Source organism: Salvia miltiorrhiza, chromosome 2 (assembly GCF_028751815.1).
Source record: "Salvia miltiorrhiza cultivar Shanhuang (shh) chromosome 2, IMPLAD_Smil_shh, whole genome shotgun sequence".
Taxonomy (NCBI): domain Eukaryota; kingdom Viridiplantae; phylum Streptophyta; class Magnoliopsida; order Lamiales; family Lamiaceae; genus Salvia; species Salvia miltiorrhiza.
The window spans coordinates 45,898,854-45,916,819 of NC_080388.1; the positions used below are offsets into that span (position 1 = coordinate 45,898,854).

At 35.3% G+C, this 17,966-nt stretch overlaps 2 protein-coding genes across 2 annotated transcripts; one reads left to right on the forward strand and one right to left on the reverse strand.

The window, feature by feature from the left end:
• Nucleotides 1–1,905: 1,905 nt before the first annotated feature.
• On the forward strand, nt 1,906–4,715 carry LOC131011691 (early nodulin-like protein 3). The gene is made up of 4 exons (XM_057939484.1): nt 1,906–2,428; nt 2,494–2,609; nt 2,686–3,030; nt 4,410–4,715. Exons 1-4 carry the CDS (start codon nt 2,299–2,301, stop codon nt 4,464–4,466), a joined length of 648 nt encoding a protein of 215 aa, XP_057795467.1. The 5' UTR covers nt 1,906–2,298; the 3' UTR covers nt 4,467–4,715.
• An 11,120-nt stretch (nt 4,716–15,835) lies between these two features.
• LOC131011692 (protein ROH1-like) lies at nt 15,836–17,966 on the reverse strand. The gene has a single exon (XM_057939485.1). It carries the CDS (start codon nt 17,177–17,179, stop codon nt 16,007–16,009), a length of 1,173 nt encoding a protein of 390 aa, XP_057795468.1. The 5' UTR covers nt 17,180–17,966; the 3' UTR covers nt 15,836–16,006.

A 17,966-nucleotide genomic window follows, 5' to 3' on the forward strand; every position in this document is an offset into this window, starting at 1 on the left:
TAGCGGTTGTTTGGTTACATGAGATTTCCAAGCCTGTGTAAATTTGTTTTTGGCGTCTTCTACCTCGTAATTTTGCTTCTTGTCTTACATATATACTTCACCTTAGAATTCTTGCACCCTCTTTTTATTTTCTAGAAATTATTATGAGGGCGATTAAACTTGTACGAGGGTTTAAAGGCGGTAGTCTTCGACTTAAATTTATTTTAGCTTATACGCTTTGTTTTTTTTTTCTTCTTTCAAAAATAATAACAATAAATAATGTTTTTATAAATTAAATAATTCTAATACATTATAAATACTCTAAAAATAAATAATGTTTTTGAGAAATCAATAATAATCGATTTCAACGTGTATTCATCAATTGAAAACATTATAAGATTTTCTTGTTGTCAATTATTGAAAGAATATTCTTCAATGTACACGAGCAAACTGTCATTCATCCACTCATTAAATTTTTATATGATTTCGCAAATCGCTCTTGATAATCTTCATTATATAAAATCCACTAATTTTTCCCGACAAATATTCATTACTTTCCATTACAAATAATTTATACCATTGAACAAATTATCAATGTTAATGTGTTCATTTAAAATATATCTACCAATTATTTATTAAAACCTGTGTCATTCATATTGTACCACATTTATCGTGGATGAATAAAGTATCTTGCTTTCTTAAATTAAGTAAATTAAATATAGCACCCTATAGTCGATATAGCACAATGTAATTGTCTAAATAAGAAACAACTCAGAATCAAATGAAATAACTTGAAAAAAAATACATTTCAAATTATATGAGACAAATGAAGAAATTTGTATCTCACTTAAGATGTGATGTGTCGTTAATTTTACCTCTTTCTAGTTAATCTATCAAAATATACATGAAATGTGTTGAAAACACGAACTGAATTTGAAGCTAAATATTGAGAAAGCAATACAACACACAGTGGGTTACGTGGTTCGGCCGTAGCCTACGTCCACGGAGGGTCAACCGGAATCTTTTATTACTTCGCCGGAGAGAACGCCGGAATTACAACAGTACAACGAGAAACTCGACTCGATCACAATATCTCTCAATCCCTATTTCTCTCTGAGCTTACAACTCACGCACAAGGAAGAAGAAGAAGATATTCAACTAACTAACTAACTCTTAATTAATAGTTGTACAGTACTCCCTCCATCCCGCGAGTCTTGACACATTTGAGTTCGGCACGGGAATTAAGGAGTTGTAGATTAGTGTTTTAAGTGTGTAATTAATAAAGTATAAAATTGATAAAGTAGGAAAGAGAAGGTAATAAAAGTGATAAAGTAGGAGAGAGAATATAATAAAGGTGATAAAGTAGGAGAGAGAAGGTAATAATTATTGCCAAAAAAGGAAACGTGTCAAGATTCGTGGGACGGCCCAAAAAGAAAAACGTGTCAAGACTCACGGAGGGAGTACAATTAATTGAAACGACATCGTTAGCTATAAAACGTAAAACCAAAAATAGCAACTTCAACTTAACAGCTAATATCTGGAATATACTTCAGCGTGTCACCTTCGATGCCACACATTTTACAAAATGTATTTGAAGTAATATATCACGACATTGAAGACATAAAAATTTAATCAACTAAATTATGAATTCTCAAAGTAAACAAATCCTTAATTAATGTGAAAATTGTGAATGGACGGTTTCTCCAAAAAGCCCACCCTCATGTTTCCTAGGAAACCTCATCCTAAATAATTTTACAAGAATCATTGTGAATCTACAAATCCTGTTGTTGTACATATATAACAACATAAAGTAGAAACCAAATAATCATAAAATGGGACTCCCTCCACCACATAAAGTTCACATTTAGTATGGGTACTTTTATTATACTACTACTATGCAACATGTTGATAATCACAACATGAATCATTTTAGAATGATAATGCCCATCATCAGTATCAAATCCCACCACAAATAAATGCTCTTTCCCCTCATTCTTTATACATATTTTTACTTTGGAGAAACTATTTTTACAATGACAAAATCATTCCAACTTTTACTGTGAAAAATATACATTGTTCCTCACTAATTTAATTTATACACACTCTCCCATCTCTGTTCACCATTCAAACTCCTTTAGTTCTGAAAAGCCCAACACTTCTGACAACTCACACACACACACACTTGTGTGTGAATAAGGATCCCACCATTTCTATTTATTCACTTATTTACTTGCATTCCTACAAATTTCAGGAAATTTAGTAGCTGCATTGCTCCAACTTACCACTCCAAAATTTATTCAAAATATTGCCATAAAAAACATGGTTTTCTCCTACATTTTGATCCTCGTATTTTCTGTGCAACTACTTCAAATCTCAGAGTCTGCAACAGTTGTGGTTGACGGAGTATCAGAGTGGAAAAATCCAGAGCTTCAAATAGGAGATTGTGTCAGTAAGTTTCTCTCTGCTGATTCTACATAGTAAAAAAAACCAACATTTAATTTAATTTATTCTCAGTTTTCCAGCACAAATATCACTACAGCCTCTACATTTTCAAGAACCAAGAAGCTTTCTCTCTCTGCAACTTCACTCAAGCCACAATCTTGACAAACCCCAACTCCTCAGTTTACACTGTAAGTCACACCTCCTTTTATTAATATCTAAATTTGGTGAAATAAAATGAAGTTAATTCACCCAAAAATATTGCAGTGGCGCACATCACGGCCAGGATTCTTCTACTTCTCCTTCTACAACGGGTCGAAGCAAGCATGCTTGGAAGGTGAGAAGCTCGCCGTGAAGGTGACATCAGCGGCCGAGGCGCCGACGCCGCCTCCGACCTCGGGAGGCTACGTGGCGTCGTCTCCGGCGTTCCCTTGGCCGTTTCAGCCGCGGGACGGGGCTCCTCCGCCGAGCGCCGCCCCTGGCCCGGTGGCGCCGGAGAGAGAAGGCATCCCGTTTATCAACAGTAATCCGGCGGTGCCTCTGCCCACCGGCGAAGTTGACACCGCCACCATTCGTCCTTTGCCTACGTCTGCACACCAACAATCCAAACAGGTTTTTTATTTTCTTGAAATTTTAAATTAATGTTTTGGCTTCCTTCTCGATCAAAATTAATTAAATAATTTTAGTTATAATCTTGCCAACTGAAGTGAAGTGGTTACTTATTTTAATCAGAATAACTTGAAAAGTCAGTATTTATTTTCCCATTCAACGTAGTACTTGTGATATAATTAATGGTATTAGGAAGCTAAAAAGAGAAGATGGTAAATCATTCACAATTTTAAATTTTAATGTTGTGATCTTTTTTCACCCTTTTACTTTCCGTTGTCTCTTTTATGTCTCGTCCTGCTACTGTGTCTGTCACCTTTTGCTACTGTTGCAGCACGCAACACCACCAACGTTACTCTTGGCATTATAATACCCACATTTAAATGTCACAAATATTTAAGAAAATCATTTGCACAATGAATCTAGTATACTGGGAAGTATCAGTGGTTGATGCTAAAAAATCGAACTAACATACAAGAGTGATGCTATTTGGTCTTAATATCTTTAAATTTAATATATTTAAATATTTTATTTAAAATAAAAATATGATGTTGTTTGTTTTATTATTTAGTATATATATAATTTTTATTTTTAGTTTTATCTTTTTGCAATTTTTATGCAATAACTAAGCATTCAAGTATTCACGATCAAAACACGATGACATGAAATTTGGCGCAGCATTTAATGCCATGCATGTGATTTCTCATTTTCACTATTATAGTTATGTGGGCTCAAGAAGCATTCATTTATTACTTTGGTCTCTATATATTGATGGGCCACATTTAATTTATAAATTCTCAGAAATATGATGATGCTCATGAACTATTTAATTTATATTATTTTTATGTGAATGGGAACCAATATGAAAATGAATAAGGTGTAATCTATCACACCTTATTATAAGTTCGGGAAGGACACACAAGTGCCCTATCATAAAATTATATGCATTAATGCCTAAGGTAATGACTAAGGTTCGAGGTGTTAGAAATCAAGTCCATCGTATCGCTGTCTTTAAATTTATTTATGTAATTAATTATTAATTTATCAAAAAAAGTATATGCATTTAATATTCTTATAGTCCTATTTATTGAAATTGGAAAATAAAAGATTTTGGATTCCTTGAATTTGGAACCTGAGATGGTACATTTTATTATCTCCTCCTTTTATCTGTAAATGAGTTTATCCAGTTATTAGGTTGGAGTCTGCCTATATACTTTTTTTGCTGTAAATATTGTGGGTGTGGTGCATATATTATTTTGTTTTGGCATGTAGTTGTGCAATGATAACATGTTGATTTTAGTCTTCATATTGTATAAATCTAAAGTAGAGAGATAATGCTGATTTTGATTGATGACTCAATTTTGTGGTGTGTGTGGGCAATGCAGGTGCTGGGAGTTGAGAGAGCAGTGAGCTGTGTAATTTTGTTACTAATGATGGTGTAGAGAGAGAGAGAGAGTTGTGAATCAAAAGTAGCTTTAAGGGTGATGATGATACCATATGTAATATTGCTGTCCTTCACCCTACTTTGGAATCATTGCCACTTTGTTCTTTACTCTCTTAGTTTTGGTAAAACAATCAATTATTTCTTCTTACTTCTTCCTCAATCTGATTTGGTTTAATTGAGATGGACATAGACTAGGTATCATAAATTTGTATATTTTATATGATAAATATTTTACTTCCTTTGTCCCGACTATCTTGATTTTTTTTTTTGATACGGAAATTAAGAAAATAGTGTTTTGTGTGTAGATGAACAAGTGAATAAAGGGCATAACTTTTTGTCAAATAAGTAAAGGTCTCAAGATAGATAGGGCACCCAAAATAAAAATTGTTTCAAGATAGGTGGGAGTGTGTTCTTTTTTATTGATTAGTTTATTATGAGAAAAAAAAATAGAGATATTAAATTCTTTTTCTTTTTACATCACTTTTTTACTCCTGATTTTTTACAAAAGATAGTTTCTGTCATTTTTCATATATTTTTTCTTTACTTCAAAGAGGGATATATTATCACACCAAAATAGAAAGACAATACTATCCTCGGAGTGAAAAGAAGGAATGAGATGATAAAAATTTCTTTTGTAGAAAATAAAAGAAAAAGAAAGAAAGAAAGAAAGAAAAAGTTAGAAATTATTATTAGTATTATTTTATTTTCTCATGATAAATTTACTCACAAAAGAGAACAAGCTCTTAATTGTCTTAAATACATTAAAATCATTAGGGCTGGTAAACCAGTCGGTTCGGTTTTAACCGAACCGGTTAACCGGAACCGGCTAAGCCCTAAATGCCTAACCGGTAACTGAACCAAATAATATACCGATTAACCGAATAACCGGTCCGGTTAACTGAATTAACCGATAAATTCGATGACTTTCAATTTCGCGAAGAAAATCGGTTAATCCGGTTAACCGAATTTAACCCGAATTAATCGGATTATTGCAAAAAATTCAAATTTAATATTGTAGGCACTAGGATTCGAACCTTTAGCCCTTTCAAAGAAGGGATGAGGTCCTATCCACTCCACCAACTAATATTTTATGTTTATTTAGAACAAAAAAATAATTTATACAGACTTGTAATGTTATATTTTTTTTTAAAAAAGAACAACTCTAATAAATAAATTCCCAACCTAAGCAACAATTTAAGCACAATTAAAGTAAACAAGCTAACATTAATCTCAATTCTAAAATCCTATCTAGCAAATAATTTGCTATAGCAGTAACAAGTAAAGGCTGAAAGCAACATTATATAGCTACTTCACATGTAGATCGATAATATATATCATCTGCACAATATATATCATCTGCCAACACCAAAGAACTATGTAGATGAAACTGAAAACTTGACAATAGTATCTACCTTTTCTTATTTGAATACTGAGTTCAATTAGTTAGCAAATCAGAAGAAGCTAAAGTACCACTCCAAGAGTTAAAAGATGTACTATCTATTTCCCATGAACAAGCACATGTATTCTAAACCAATTGGTTCTATTATTTTAGAATTAAAATTATTTCTGCACTTTTGCCAAATAGATTCGAATCACCAAAAGTAAAAGAATAAAATTAAAAAACTTGAATTAAAATCAAGAACATGCAAGAAATATCTAAATGAATTGGGTGTGAGAATTGCGTCACTTGCGTCTGCTTCTTCTTTTTCTTACCTGAGAAAATGGAGGTCGGACTTCGGAGAGGGAGGGCGTGAGGGGGCTCACGAGCAGATTCTGGAAGAGGTCGAGGGTGGCGAGATTCCGGCAGACGGGCGCGGCAGCGTTGGAGAGAGGTGAGAGAGAGAAGAGAGGGTGCAGAGGGAGATGGGCACGGCGGCGCTGGAGATTCCACCGGCGCCGATGGCCGGTGGGACAGAGCACCGGTCGCTGGAGGCAGACGGAAGGGCGTGGAGCCAGAGACGGGAAAGACGTGAGAGTTGAGAGATGGGCTGAATCTGAATTCAAAATTCTGATTCTAATGCCCTAGCCCTAAATGTATTAATTAATTTGATAAAATAAACCGGTTAGTCAGTTTAACCGGTTAACCGACCGGTTAAACCGATTAACCGGTTAACTGGAAACAAACTAACCGAAAATCGAACCGAATCGATAAAAACCGATTATCGGTTAACCAATAATCGGTTTTTTCGGTTCGGTTACGGTTTTAACCGGATAACCGGAACCGGTTTACCACCCCTAAAAATCATGGCTTCAGTAAGGTTATTAGAGCACCCGCAACGCGGGTACTCGAGTGGCTCCTCGAGGAGAGGGAGCCGGTCGAGGAGGGCGATGCGGGGGGGAGCTCCTCGAGGAGTACCCGAGTTATCGGGTATGCTCGATAGGGGAGAATGGATGGCGCGTGCAATGCACGCACCCAATTAAAAAAAAAAAAAGGAAAAATTGGAAAATTCGAATTTTATTCGAATTTTGACTGCACCTCCTCGATTTGCGCACCTTTGACGGACCGTTTTCAATTTTTTTTTTTTCTTCTTCTCTTCTTTAAAAAACCCCACCTTCTCCCCCACAATCTTCACACCTCTTCTTCTCCAATTTTCTTCTCTCCACACCTCTTCTTCTCCTACAATTTTCTCCGTCATGGATCCACACAACCCTTTCTACGATCCAAATTGGTGCCCCGATCTCTCCTCCGATTATCATCCCGATATGGGAGGAATCAACTTGGAGGAGAGCCCGCCCGAGGAGGAACCGGTCAGTGCTCAGCAGAGTGTCTCCCCACCAAAGAAAGGCGGTCGGAGGAAGGAAAAGGCTACCAAAATCAAGCACGACAAGGAAGCTAGGTACCGTCATACTTACCTTTCACAGCATACGGATCTCATCGTCCAAATTTGGGCGGAGGAGACCAACGACTCGATCCGTGGGACGGATCAGAAGGGAGAGGCATATTGGGGCCGGATCCGCGAACGTGTGAACCTCATCCTCGGCGTCGACCTTAAGATCAAGCAACTTCAAGGCCACTGGTCCCGGGTGAGCGCGGATGTGCGTCTCTGGGAAGCTGTTTGGGTGGAGACGCGCAACAATTGGCCGTCCGGTCATTCGGATGATATGATTCGTGAAAAGGCCCAAACCCTCTTCAAGGCTCGAAGCCCACACAGGGCCTCCTTCAATTTCTGGAACGCGTGGAGAGTTCTCCGGAACAATCCCAAGTTCAAGTCGATGTACCTCCTTGGAGACGTGCATGCCTCCAAGAGGACAAAGACTACGGAAGAGGGCGGCTTCACCACCTCGGCGTCGGGCGAGGAGATCTCTTCTGCCCGGCCCATTGGCAACAAGGCGGCGGCCAAAGGGAAAGGGAAGGCAGCAGCGTCGCATACGAGCTCGGATCCTCCACCAGAAATAGTGAAGAGGTTGGAGAGGACCGACGAGCAGATGAGGGCATTCACCGCCCAGTACCAGCGGATGAACGATATCCGGGAGAGGGAGCTCGATATGCAGCTCCTGAACACGGATACGACGCACATGACGGACGCACAACGTGCATTGCACGCGTCCATGGTCGCCGACGTGCTCAGGCGTCGTGGTCTATCCTAGGCTATCAAGGAATGTGATTTTAATGATGTTTTAGGTTTTTTAAATTTTTATGTAATTTTTTTAGGTGTTTTTAAATTTTTATGTATTTTTTTTTATGTTTTAAGTAATTTTAAATTTTATGTTTAATCCAGTATTTAACTATTACAAAAATATGCTATTTAAATTATGCAATAAAATTTAAATGAAAAACATAAAATCAAAACTAATATTATCAAGTAGGCTATCAAGGAACCCCAATGCAGCACTACCTACTCAATAACACAAACACTATTAAGTAGGCTATCAAGTAGGCTATCAAGGAACCCCCAATGCAGATGCTTTTAGCACCCGAGTATAAGGTGATTTACCTGATCACTTGTTTAGAATTAGATTTTCATATCAATTCTAAAATAAATTAGGTTATTATACTAATACAATATGCAGTGACCCAAAAAAATTAATCATTTTAGTAAGTATGGTTAAATTAAAGTAATAATTTAATTTTTTGAATAAAGTAATTGCATTTTTGTGATCCTGTAGATACTTTATATGGTAAGTGGAAACGATTCATAATTTTTACATTAAATGGGATTTTTATTTGATCTTTATTATCTTTGTCAAATATAAGTTGTTATCATTCCTTTCCATTCTATTCCAATCACAAATCTGTATATGTTTCTTCAGTCGGAAATTTTATGAATGACAGACAAATATTTTAGCTACAAATTATTGCTCATATACTTCATGTCAAAAATAAGTTGGGCTGAATTTGGGATGTTGGGCTGATTTGACATATGTTGGGTCAGTTCTAGCTCGCTTGTTTCGTCAGCTTTACCATTTTATTCAACACTCCTAATATATACAGGAGCTAAAATGAGATATATTCTTTTTGAAAGATGAAATATAAAATATACCCACTTTTTTCAAAACAATAAAATCTATCCATGTAGGATATTTTTACCCTTAGGTGTAATACGCGCATTGCTCGACGCTGAAGCGTCGAGCATTCAACTATCGAGCATCGAGGTGTCGATGCTCGACACTTCGAGCATCGAGCGTCGAACATTGAATGTCGAGCATTTTAGAACTGTCGAGCAAGGCGAGCAATCACCTCGAGTTATCGAACGTCGAGCAAGGCGGAGATGTCGAGCGTGGCGAGCAAGGGGATTTGTTTGGTATTTCTTTTTTGTTTTAAGGGTATCTTAGTACTTTCAACCCTAAAATGAATACATTTTATACATTTCTTTTATAATGAATATATTTTTATTTTTGTCTTTGAAATTGGGTAAAAACTACCATTAACTCTATATACAAACCCAAATCACACTTTAGCTCAACAATTTTTCTCACAACTAAATTAGTTACTTGTATGTCATTTGTGCCGAAATTTGGCTTTTTTTTTCCCCCAATACATTTAACTTCGTCAAGGGCATTGGCATTGGGTTTGTACTTCCTATTTTTCTTGTTTTCGGTTATTTGCACATAGTCTATACAACTTTAAAACTTGTGGTTGCCATAAATTTTTATTATTTTTTCTTTCTGATGTGATCCAGGGGCAATTCCAATGGTTTACATCAAATACAATTTCAAAAATTAGTACTCTCTCCAGTTTTCACAACTTTTTTGTTACGTGATAATTACTGTAAATTTAGTAAATAATAATCCCATGATTCCAAATAGTTTATACTTTATACTATGGGTAACCGATATTTACATTATTATGAAATTCAATAATATGATCCATTAGACATAAAAGGTTATTAATACGAGATGGAGTTTCAGGAATATGAAATTGAGAAATTACATCACAAAATAAAAATAAATAAAAAGTGAAGAAGAATAAGATCGCTACGCTACCGAATTTTAAACTCTGCCCATATTTGGTTGCCAGAAAACACAGTTTTTCCAGCTTTGATTCGTTTTCATTTTGCACACATGCACCTAATAAGGTATACGTTATTAATTATTTAAAGTACCAAGTAAAAAGTGCGTGTGCTGAATGTTTAATATGCGAAGTTAAAGGAATTTCAAATTTAATTATTCATTAATCAAAAGTAGGAAATAAAGATGACAAAGAAAAAAGGATGATATGACATGAAACATTAATAACGCTTTCCTCAAAAAAAATTAATAACGCTTTAGAAATTTTTGTAAGACTCCAAACAACTTTATACTCATGTCACTTCCACAAATCAAATGGACGTCTAACAGCGACTAAATATTCATCTTTATTTTCCTTATCTAATGTTATGTCCTATGCTACAAATAATAGTTTCAATCCCATCATTTTCTGTGCAATCTATGCCATTTGCCATAATTTTACGCGCAAATGCGTAGCATGTAAGCAATTGTTGGGGTCAATGAGATGACTCCGAGGATGTTTGTTACGCTTATTTTAAATAGTTTACTAGAATTTTACCCGTGCATACGCACGGATACGAAATTACACAAATACATGAAATATAATTATAAATATAAGAAAAAATATAATATTAAATAAAATAAAATATATATAATAAACAAAAAATTATCTTACACAAATCAATTCCATAGAATTCCATATAAGCAATATTATTGAGAATAAAAAATTTTGAAGTTTCAAATATCATAATTAGTAACCATTGATATATGAATATAAAATGAATCCAACCCATGGAATAATCAATGTGCAACCTAAAAAAAATTCAACCTATGAAATAATCAATAATCAGTAACTCATAGAATAAAAAGCATGTTTATTACATAAAAAGTTAAATGTGAAAGATAACCAATTGCACGATTATGTTTGTGCAAAATAATCAATGAAACTTATGGTCCATACCCAACACAACATTATACCTTAAGAGAAATCAACTTCATTAATTACACAAAAGTATGGAATAATTTTATTCATAAAAGCATAATTAGTATGTGAGTTGTAATTGAGACTAATAGTAAATAAGCAGATTCTAAACAAAATAAAAATAATAGAGAATTAGAACAATCAAGAATAGAGAGACAAAGTCAGCTTTGGGAAAATGAATTTTGAAAACCTTTTTCGAAAATGAGCTGATGCTGCTTGTATTTATAAGCAAATTTTAAGGTGAATTTTGAAATTTGAATTTTGGCTCCATGTTGGAGGCCCAAGTTTTAAAACATCAGCTCAGTTTACCGCCCAAATTATTTGAGGCTTAAGTTTAAGATAAAAATTCTTTGAATATTTGAAAAATTACAGTAAAGAAATATTTTTAAAACCATGTTAAAACATTAAATGGTCAAAAAAGTAAAAAAAAAAAGTTAATTATTTTTTGAATCATGCTAAAACATTAAATGGTCAAGAATATTTTTCACAAAAATAGTAAAATATGTATTTTATGTAAAGAATAAAATATAAGTTTTTTATTTTTTTAATCATGAAGAAATGTCTGTATCACTTTTTTTTTATACTATTTTTGTGTGAATTTTTCTTGATCATTCAATGTTTTAGCATAATTACATAGTGTTCCATTAATTATTTTTATTATATAAAATAAATAAAAATATACTATATTTTAAAAGTTAAAATATTAGAATTGATAAAAAAAAGGAGAATAAAAGATATTTGGAATACAATTGTAAATTTAGTATTCTACCATTTATGCGTTCTTAAGAAAACAATTGTCCGTGGCCTAAAAAAAAAACAATTGTCTGTTGTTTTGTAGCATATCAATATACATGACCGACGGTTTTTTTTTCATTTATAATTTTTTCCTCAATTCCAATTTATCATTCTAATTAAATTCATTTACATTTATTTCTATATATATATATATATATATATATATATATATATATATATATAGTTAAACTATGAATTAAATAAAAATAAGCATAACACCTTGTATGCAAACCAACATCAAATATCTAAGAAATTAATTACTTTACAAACAATATTTTTAGATAACAAATCATTGTTTGATATCAAATTATGGATTAGGCATTAGTTGCAGAATTAATGTTGCACGATTTTGTTCAAACAAATCACCAATATTATAAAACCAAAGCCCATAGTTAATCTGCAGTAATGTGTATTCATTTATAACAAAATCAAAGCCCATAGTAATAGTGTAAATAAAAAAAAAATCAATTTTTTTGTCTTATACAAAAGTGATTTGCATATTGGATAACTGAATGAATTTTAATTCACATTACTTCTTTCCCAAAAATTTATGTGCATGTGTCTTCATTAATAAAATTGAATTTGTATGATTACTTGCATTCATAATCCATGATTTAAAAGAATATTTTCTTTATATTTTTCCAATTTTACCTATACATTCTCTAACTGACAAATTAACCCATGTAACATTCAGTTTTATTTTATGTTTGTAATGTATATCATTATTACATTTATCATATTTGAACCTATAATAAATAAAATCAGATATAATAGATTGAAAAAAAAAGTTTATGAATTATGTATAATATTTTTTTTCTTGAGAGGAATTATGTTTAATATTCAATAACTCATATTTTGTGTTTTATACAAATCACCAACCCATTTATAACAGGATTGTTTTGAAACCTTAATTAGAAATTAAAGATCGTAGGCGTTAATGGTTACATATGAAAAAACTCAACTATTATTAAATTAACCTAAAAATAGATCCAACTTTCAAGTACTAATAGATAAAAGTAATTAAAAATATGTAAACTTAAAAAAGGATGATAAAAAAATAACATAAAATGCGGTAGACATTAGGAAGCCCTAATTTTGTTTCTCAATCAGTGTGCGCCGCTTCATCTTCTCGATTCACCGCTCTCTATTCACTTTGCTTCTCTCTCTTTGTCTTCTTCTTCACTCTGCTTCGTCTGCTGTCACTCTCGTCTCTCTCTCTCTCTCTCATTCTTCTCTCTGCGACACAGCTGCTCTCTATCTCTCCCACACATACTCTCTCTCGTCTCCGGCCTCTCGGTGCCCCCGCTCTCCCCGGTTTTCCCAACCCCTCGTCTCCTCTCTTTTTTCTGCGCCGGCGGTCTCGCGGCCCAGTCTTCCCCGTCGCTCCGACCCGTCCTTAGCACCTGCATCAGAAGCAGTAGCAGTGGTCTATGTCCAATAGGTAAACAATATAAAGCAAAAAAAAAAAAAAAAGGTGCCGCTTCTACTGTGATTCTTCTTCACAGACAAAGCAACCCTAATTTCATTTCTAAATTAGTGCCGCTTCTTCATCCTCTATCTATTTTCTGTTTTAATTCTTCATCTTAACTCTACTTCTCTCTGCGTCCCCGTTTTTTTTTATTCTTTCTTCTTGCTGGCAGAATGTTTCCTTCTTTTTCATCTCTTTTCTTCAGTTCCTTCTTATTCTTTTATTTTGGCAGAATTGATTGTTTGTAAATTTGAGATGCTCCAATTTGAAAGTGTTAATCTCCATCATATTTATAGAGAGGCAAAACGTGGAGGCCACACATGCTTGTTCTTCAAGAATAAATTTCAATTATCAATGATAAAGAGTCTATTCAGCATTGCAGCAGAGAGTGGAAATTACAGCTTAAAATTTGCTCATTACACAATGAATAAAAGGAACAACATTTTGGTTAAAAGTATGCTCCATTTTCCCGCCAAAATGCAGATGTTGGTTAAGGTTGAGCTTTTATATATATATAGATAATTACATGATACTTATTGGTACGATGGAATGAAATGAAGAGAGTAAATGAATGATAAATCTTGGTGATTCATTTGCTTAGTATGCATAAGATATACAAAAGGAATGGAATTGTAATTTCTTGTTTGATTCCATTCCTATGATTAGTATCTAAAAAAAAATTTTAGGAATGGAAAGAAATTATTTTGTTCTACTAAATTAACATTTACTTCATAATTTATCAAATTGGTATTATTTTGCATCTATCTTCCATCTCTATTTTGTGTTATATTTGTAGGGACAAACCAAAATCTGCACTGGGGTGAAAACGAAAAGAAAAAAAAAATTGAATACTAATAAAATTATTTTTTTAAAGCCCCCCCCCCCCCCCCCCCAAAAAAAAGATTCTTGCCACCCACGACACCCCCCCCCCCCACACACACACCCCACCCCTATCTTTTTTTTTAAAATTTTTCTCGCCACCCCCACACCCTATCTTTTTTTATCGAAATCTATCATCGTGAAAAATTCCAAAAAAATATTTATTATGAATTTTGAAACAAGAATGAAAGATTGTGGAAAAAATCAAAATTTAGAAATTTATTATGATTTTATACCAAATTTACCCTTTTTTATTGCATGTTCAAGTTCACCAGCAAACTTTTCCCTAAGAACTGGATCTTGAGTTGCAATACCAATGGGGCATGTGTCTTTGTGGCATTTTTGCATCATGATGAATGGGTGTGGGTGGGGGTGGCGAGTAAAAAAAGAAAAAAATTGGGGGGTGGGGGGGGGGGGGGTGTAGGGGTGGGGGTGACGAGAAAAATTTAATAAAATAAAAAATTAAAATTTTTGGGTGAGGGTGGCGAGAAAAACTAAAAAAAAAGTTAATTTTTTTTGGATGGGTTGGGGGTGGTGAGAAAAATTAAAAAAGATAAAATAAATAAAATGTTGTGGGGTGGAGGTGGGGTGGGTGGCAGGTTGGGTTGGGAGAAAAACAAAAAAAAATGGGGGGGGAGGGGTGGGTAGGGTGTGGGGGGTGGCGAGAAATTTTTTAAAAAATAATATTTTTTTTGGGGATAGGGGGTGGGGTGGCGAGAAAAGTTAAAAAAATACTTTTTGGAGGAGAGGGGGTGGGGTGGGGTGGAGGATGGGGGTGCAAAATATATAAGGGCAATTTTGTCAAAACCTAAATTTAGATGAATTAGAAATGGAATGGAATGAATAATACAATGTTGGAGGGAAGGAATGATGATTTCTATATGTAAAGGAATGATGATTCTCTTAAGAATGGTGATTTCTAAAATAAAACTAGACCAAGCATAGAAATGGAATGGAGGTAGGAATCACCATTCCACTCCACCTCCATTCCACCAAAAGCTCATAAATATAGTTTTTCAAAAATTTATAAGTTGTCAAAGTGTTGGAAAATTTGTTTTGCTAGAACGAAAAAGTATTTGAAAAAATCGAAAAGCGATAAACTTGAAATAATATATGATGAAAATAACAAATTATACTTTATAGCTGAATAATATTTATAAAATAATTATTGTATATGAAATTATGAAAATAATAATTTAGTATAAAGAAATTTATTTTTTTGAGAGCTTAAACCTTACACAGCTTATAAGTTATTTAGGAAATTATTTTAGCAAATACTATGAATAAGCTTATAAGCTAAACACCCTCTTACTCCTAAACCTAAAAAAGCATAAGCATGAAAGATGACAATCAATTTTCTTGATTATGATGTGCTGTTGATGAGGCTGACAACATATTTCTCTAAAAAATTGGAAACAAGAAAAGGTGCTGATAAACAAGACTTAATTTTTACTTCAAAAACTTAAAATTTTAATGAAGTATTATAGCATAACTTTGAATTTATCAGCTCATTATTATAAAATATAAAAATAATTACATACTCTAATTGGATGAAATAAATCCTACTTAATAATCATAAAATTAAACTATAACATACAAAATTGAAATTATAGAAAAAATATACTTATAAAAAAATAAATAAAATTAAAAGTGGGACGGATTATCAAGTGTGATACAATCTCAATCCCTAAATGATTGGCACAAAAGTAGAGAGTAATATTTTCGACACATTGAGATTCATGATAGGCTGACAGCAATTCAGCTCATAAGCATTCTTCAGTTCATTTTGGTCTCTCTTAATCTGCTAAAACACATATGAAGATGCAACATCGATCATGTTTTCCAAACTTGCAATTTCCTGTGTGAATATACACAAATGTGAACCCCCAAATCCATTATACAAAACGAAAACGATGTAAAACACAAGATTGTTTCCAACTAATACATCATAATCACATTCTCTAATACATACAAGGATTGTTTCCAATCAATCCTGAAGATTAGCTCGAGCTATGGAGTCGAGCCCCTCAGTCCTGCTCCTTACAATCCTCCGAAACACCTCCCTCACGAGGCGCTCCAACGGATCCAAACCCTCCTTGATGGCCTCGTATATCTTCCCGATCTCCTGCACCCTCTGCTTCACCTGCCTCTCCCTCTCCTCCGTCAATGGGAACTCAACACAATCAGTCAGCTCATTCATAAGCCTCACACATTTCTCAATCTCATAAATTTCCCTCATCAAACCGCACGTGTTCCTCCTATCCCGCCTCTTGGACTCCTCCATGATCCGCTCGTAGAGGGAGCCAATGGGGGCTGCCCACGCAAACTGCCTCGTGAACAAGTGCGTGGGCAGGCCCCTGTCCTGGCAGGGGATGGCCGCCACCAGCGCCCACATCACGAACAGCAGCACGTAGCTCATGGTGAAGACGCCCACGTTGAGCCCGTTGGTGGCGGAGATCTCGTTCCCCCGGGGCGGGGCCAGGTTGCTGCTGATCGCCTGCAGCTGCCTCGCAGCCGACCAAGTCCTCGACACACTCCACGACAGCGACCGGAAGTTGGCCATGGAGCGGGGCTCCGCCCGGGAGTTGCTCTGGCGGCCGAAGGAGCGGTTGCGGTGGGAGACGGTGGTGTTGGAGTCCCTCTCGTCGAGCATTGCGATGGTGAGGTCGATGAGGGCCTTCTTGGCGCGGCGGAACTGGCCCTCACCGATGCTGCGCTGGTTGTCGAGGGCGCAGAGCACGATCTCGAGCTGCTTCTGCCAGTGGCGAATCTGCTCGATGCCGTCGCGGATGGCGTTGCAGACGTCGAGCGCCTTGACGCTGCGCTCGAAGAAATCAGTAATGTACTTGTCCATGGGGGGTTTGGCGAGGCTGCTCTTGTGGTTGAAGACAATCAATCGGAATTCTTCATGGACGCAGAGGAATGTGTCGAGGAGCTTGCGGATCCATGGGATCGAGAGGAGCTCCTCCGAGGGCGCTGCGGCCAAGTCCTGGAAGCGCTCCGCCACTGTGCGCTGGAACGCCTCCAGGTCGGATTGCTGCCCGTTAGATTCCAGCGGAGGGGAATCCATCGAGTGCACCTGATCGCGCCTCCGGCTCAGGATCGACAAATTGAAGCTCGATGGGGATGAAGACGACTCTTGAAAATCTGTTGATGGCATTTCTCGATTCACAAATCTCAGCTCATCCAATTCAAATCTGCAACTCCGATAATTCCAACTTTTTTTTTCTTTTCTTTACATGAAACTCAGAGCCAATCAAATCACCACAATTCAAATTTGGGGGAAAAAAAACATCTGCAAACGCTAATGAGCAATAACAGCAGGAACCCCAATTCTAACCGGATAGAAAACAGAAAAATGCAGAAATTCAAATTTCCGAACCCGAATCCTCTCTCTTTCACCAGAAAAATGCAGAAATTCAAAAATCCGAACCCGAATCCTCTCTCTTTCACCAGAAAAACGAAATTTCAAGCAATATCCAGATGCAAAACAAAAAAGATAGGAAAATCGTCAATAGAAATGCAACGATACACCTTCTTTTAAAAAAGAAAACTCAAATTTCTAGAAAACCAGAAATCGGTACGGTTTGAATAGCATACGATAGAATTGGAGGATCACAATTCACAGCTTGTAATTATTCCGATGAAGCATGGTTGGAGGAGAAGGAAAAAGGGGATGTTGGAAACCCTAAATGAGGAAAGACCTTATATTGGGGGTGATTTGGACCGCGTATTATGGGAAAGAATATTCAGACATTCAAAAAGTCTGATCGGCTTCACAGATTTTAACGAACTTTAAATAGTGGATGAAGAAAGGATTAAGACATACGCTGTAATTAGTGGTAATTAATCTCGTGAATTCTCACAAAACAAAATGTATATTCGTTTCAATGAAAAGTGAAACCGAAATTGGGTGTGACTGTGATTGGGCGGAAAGAATGTTTTTT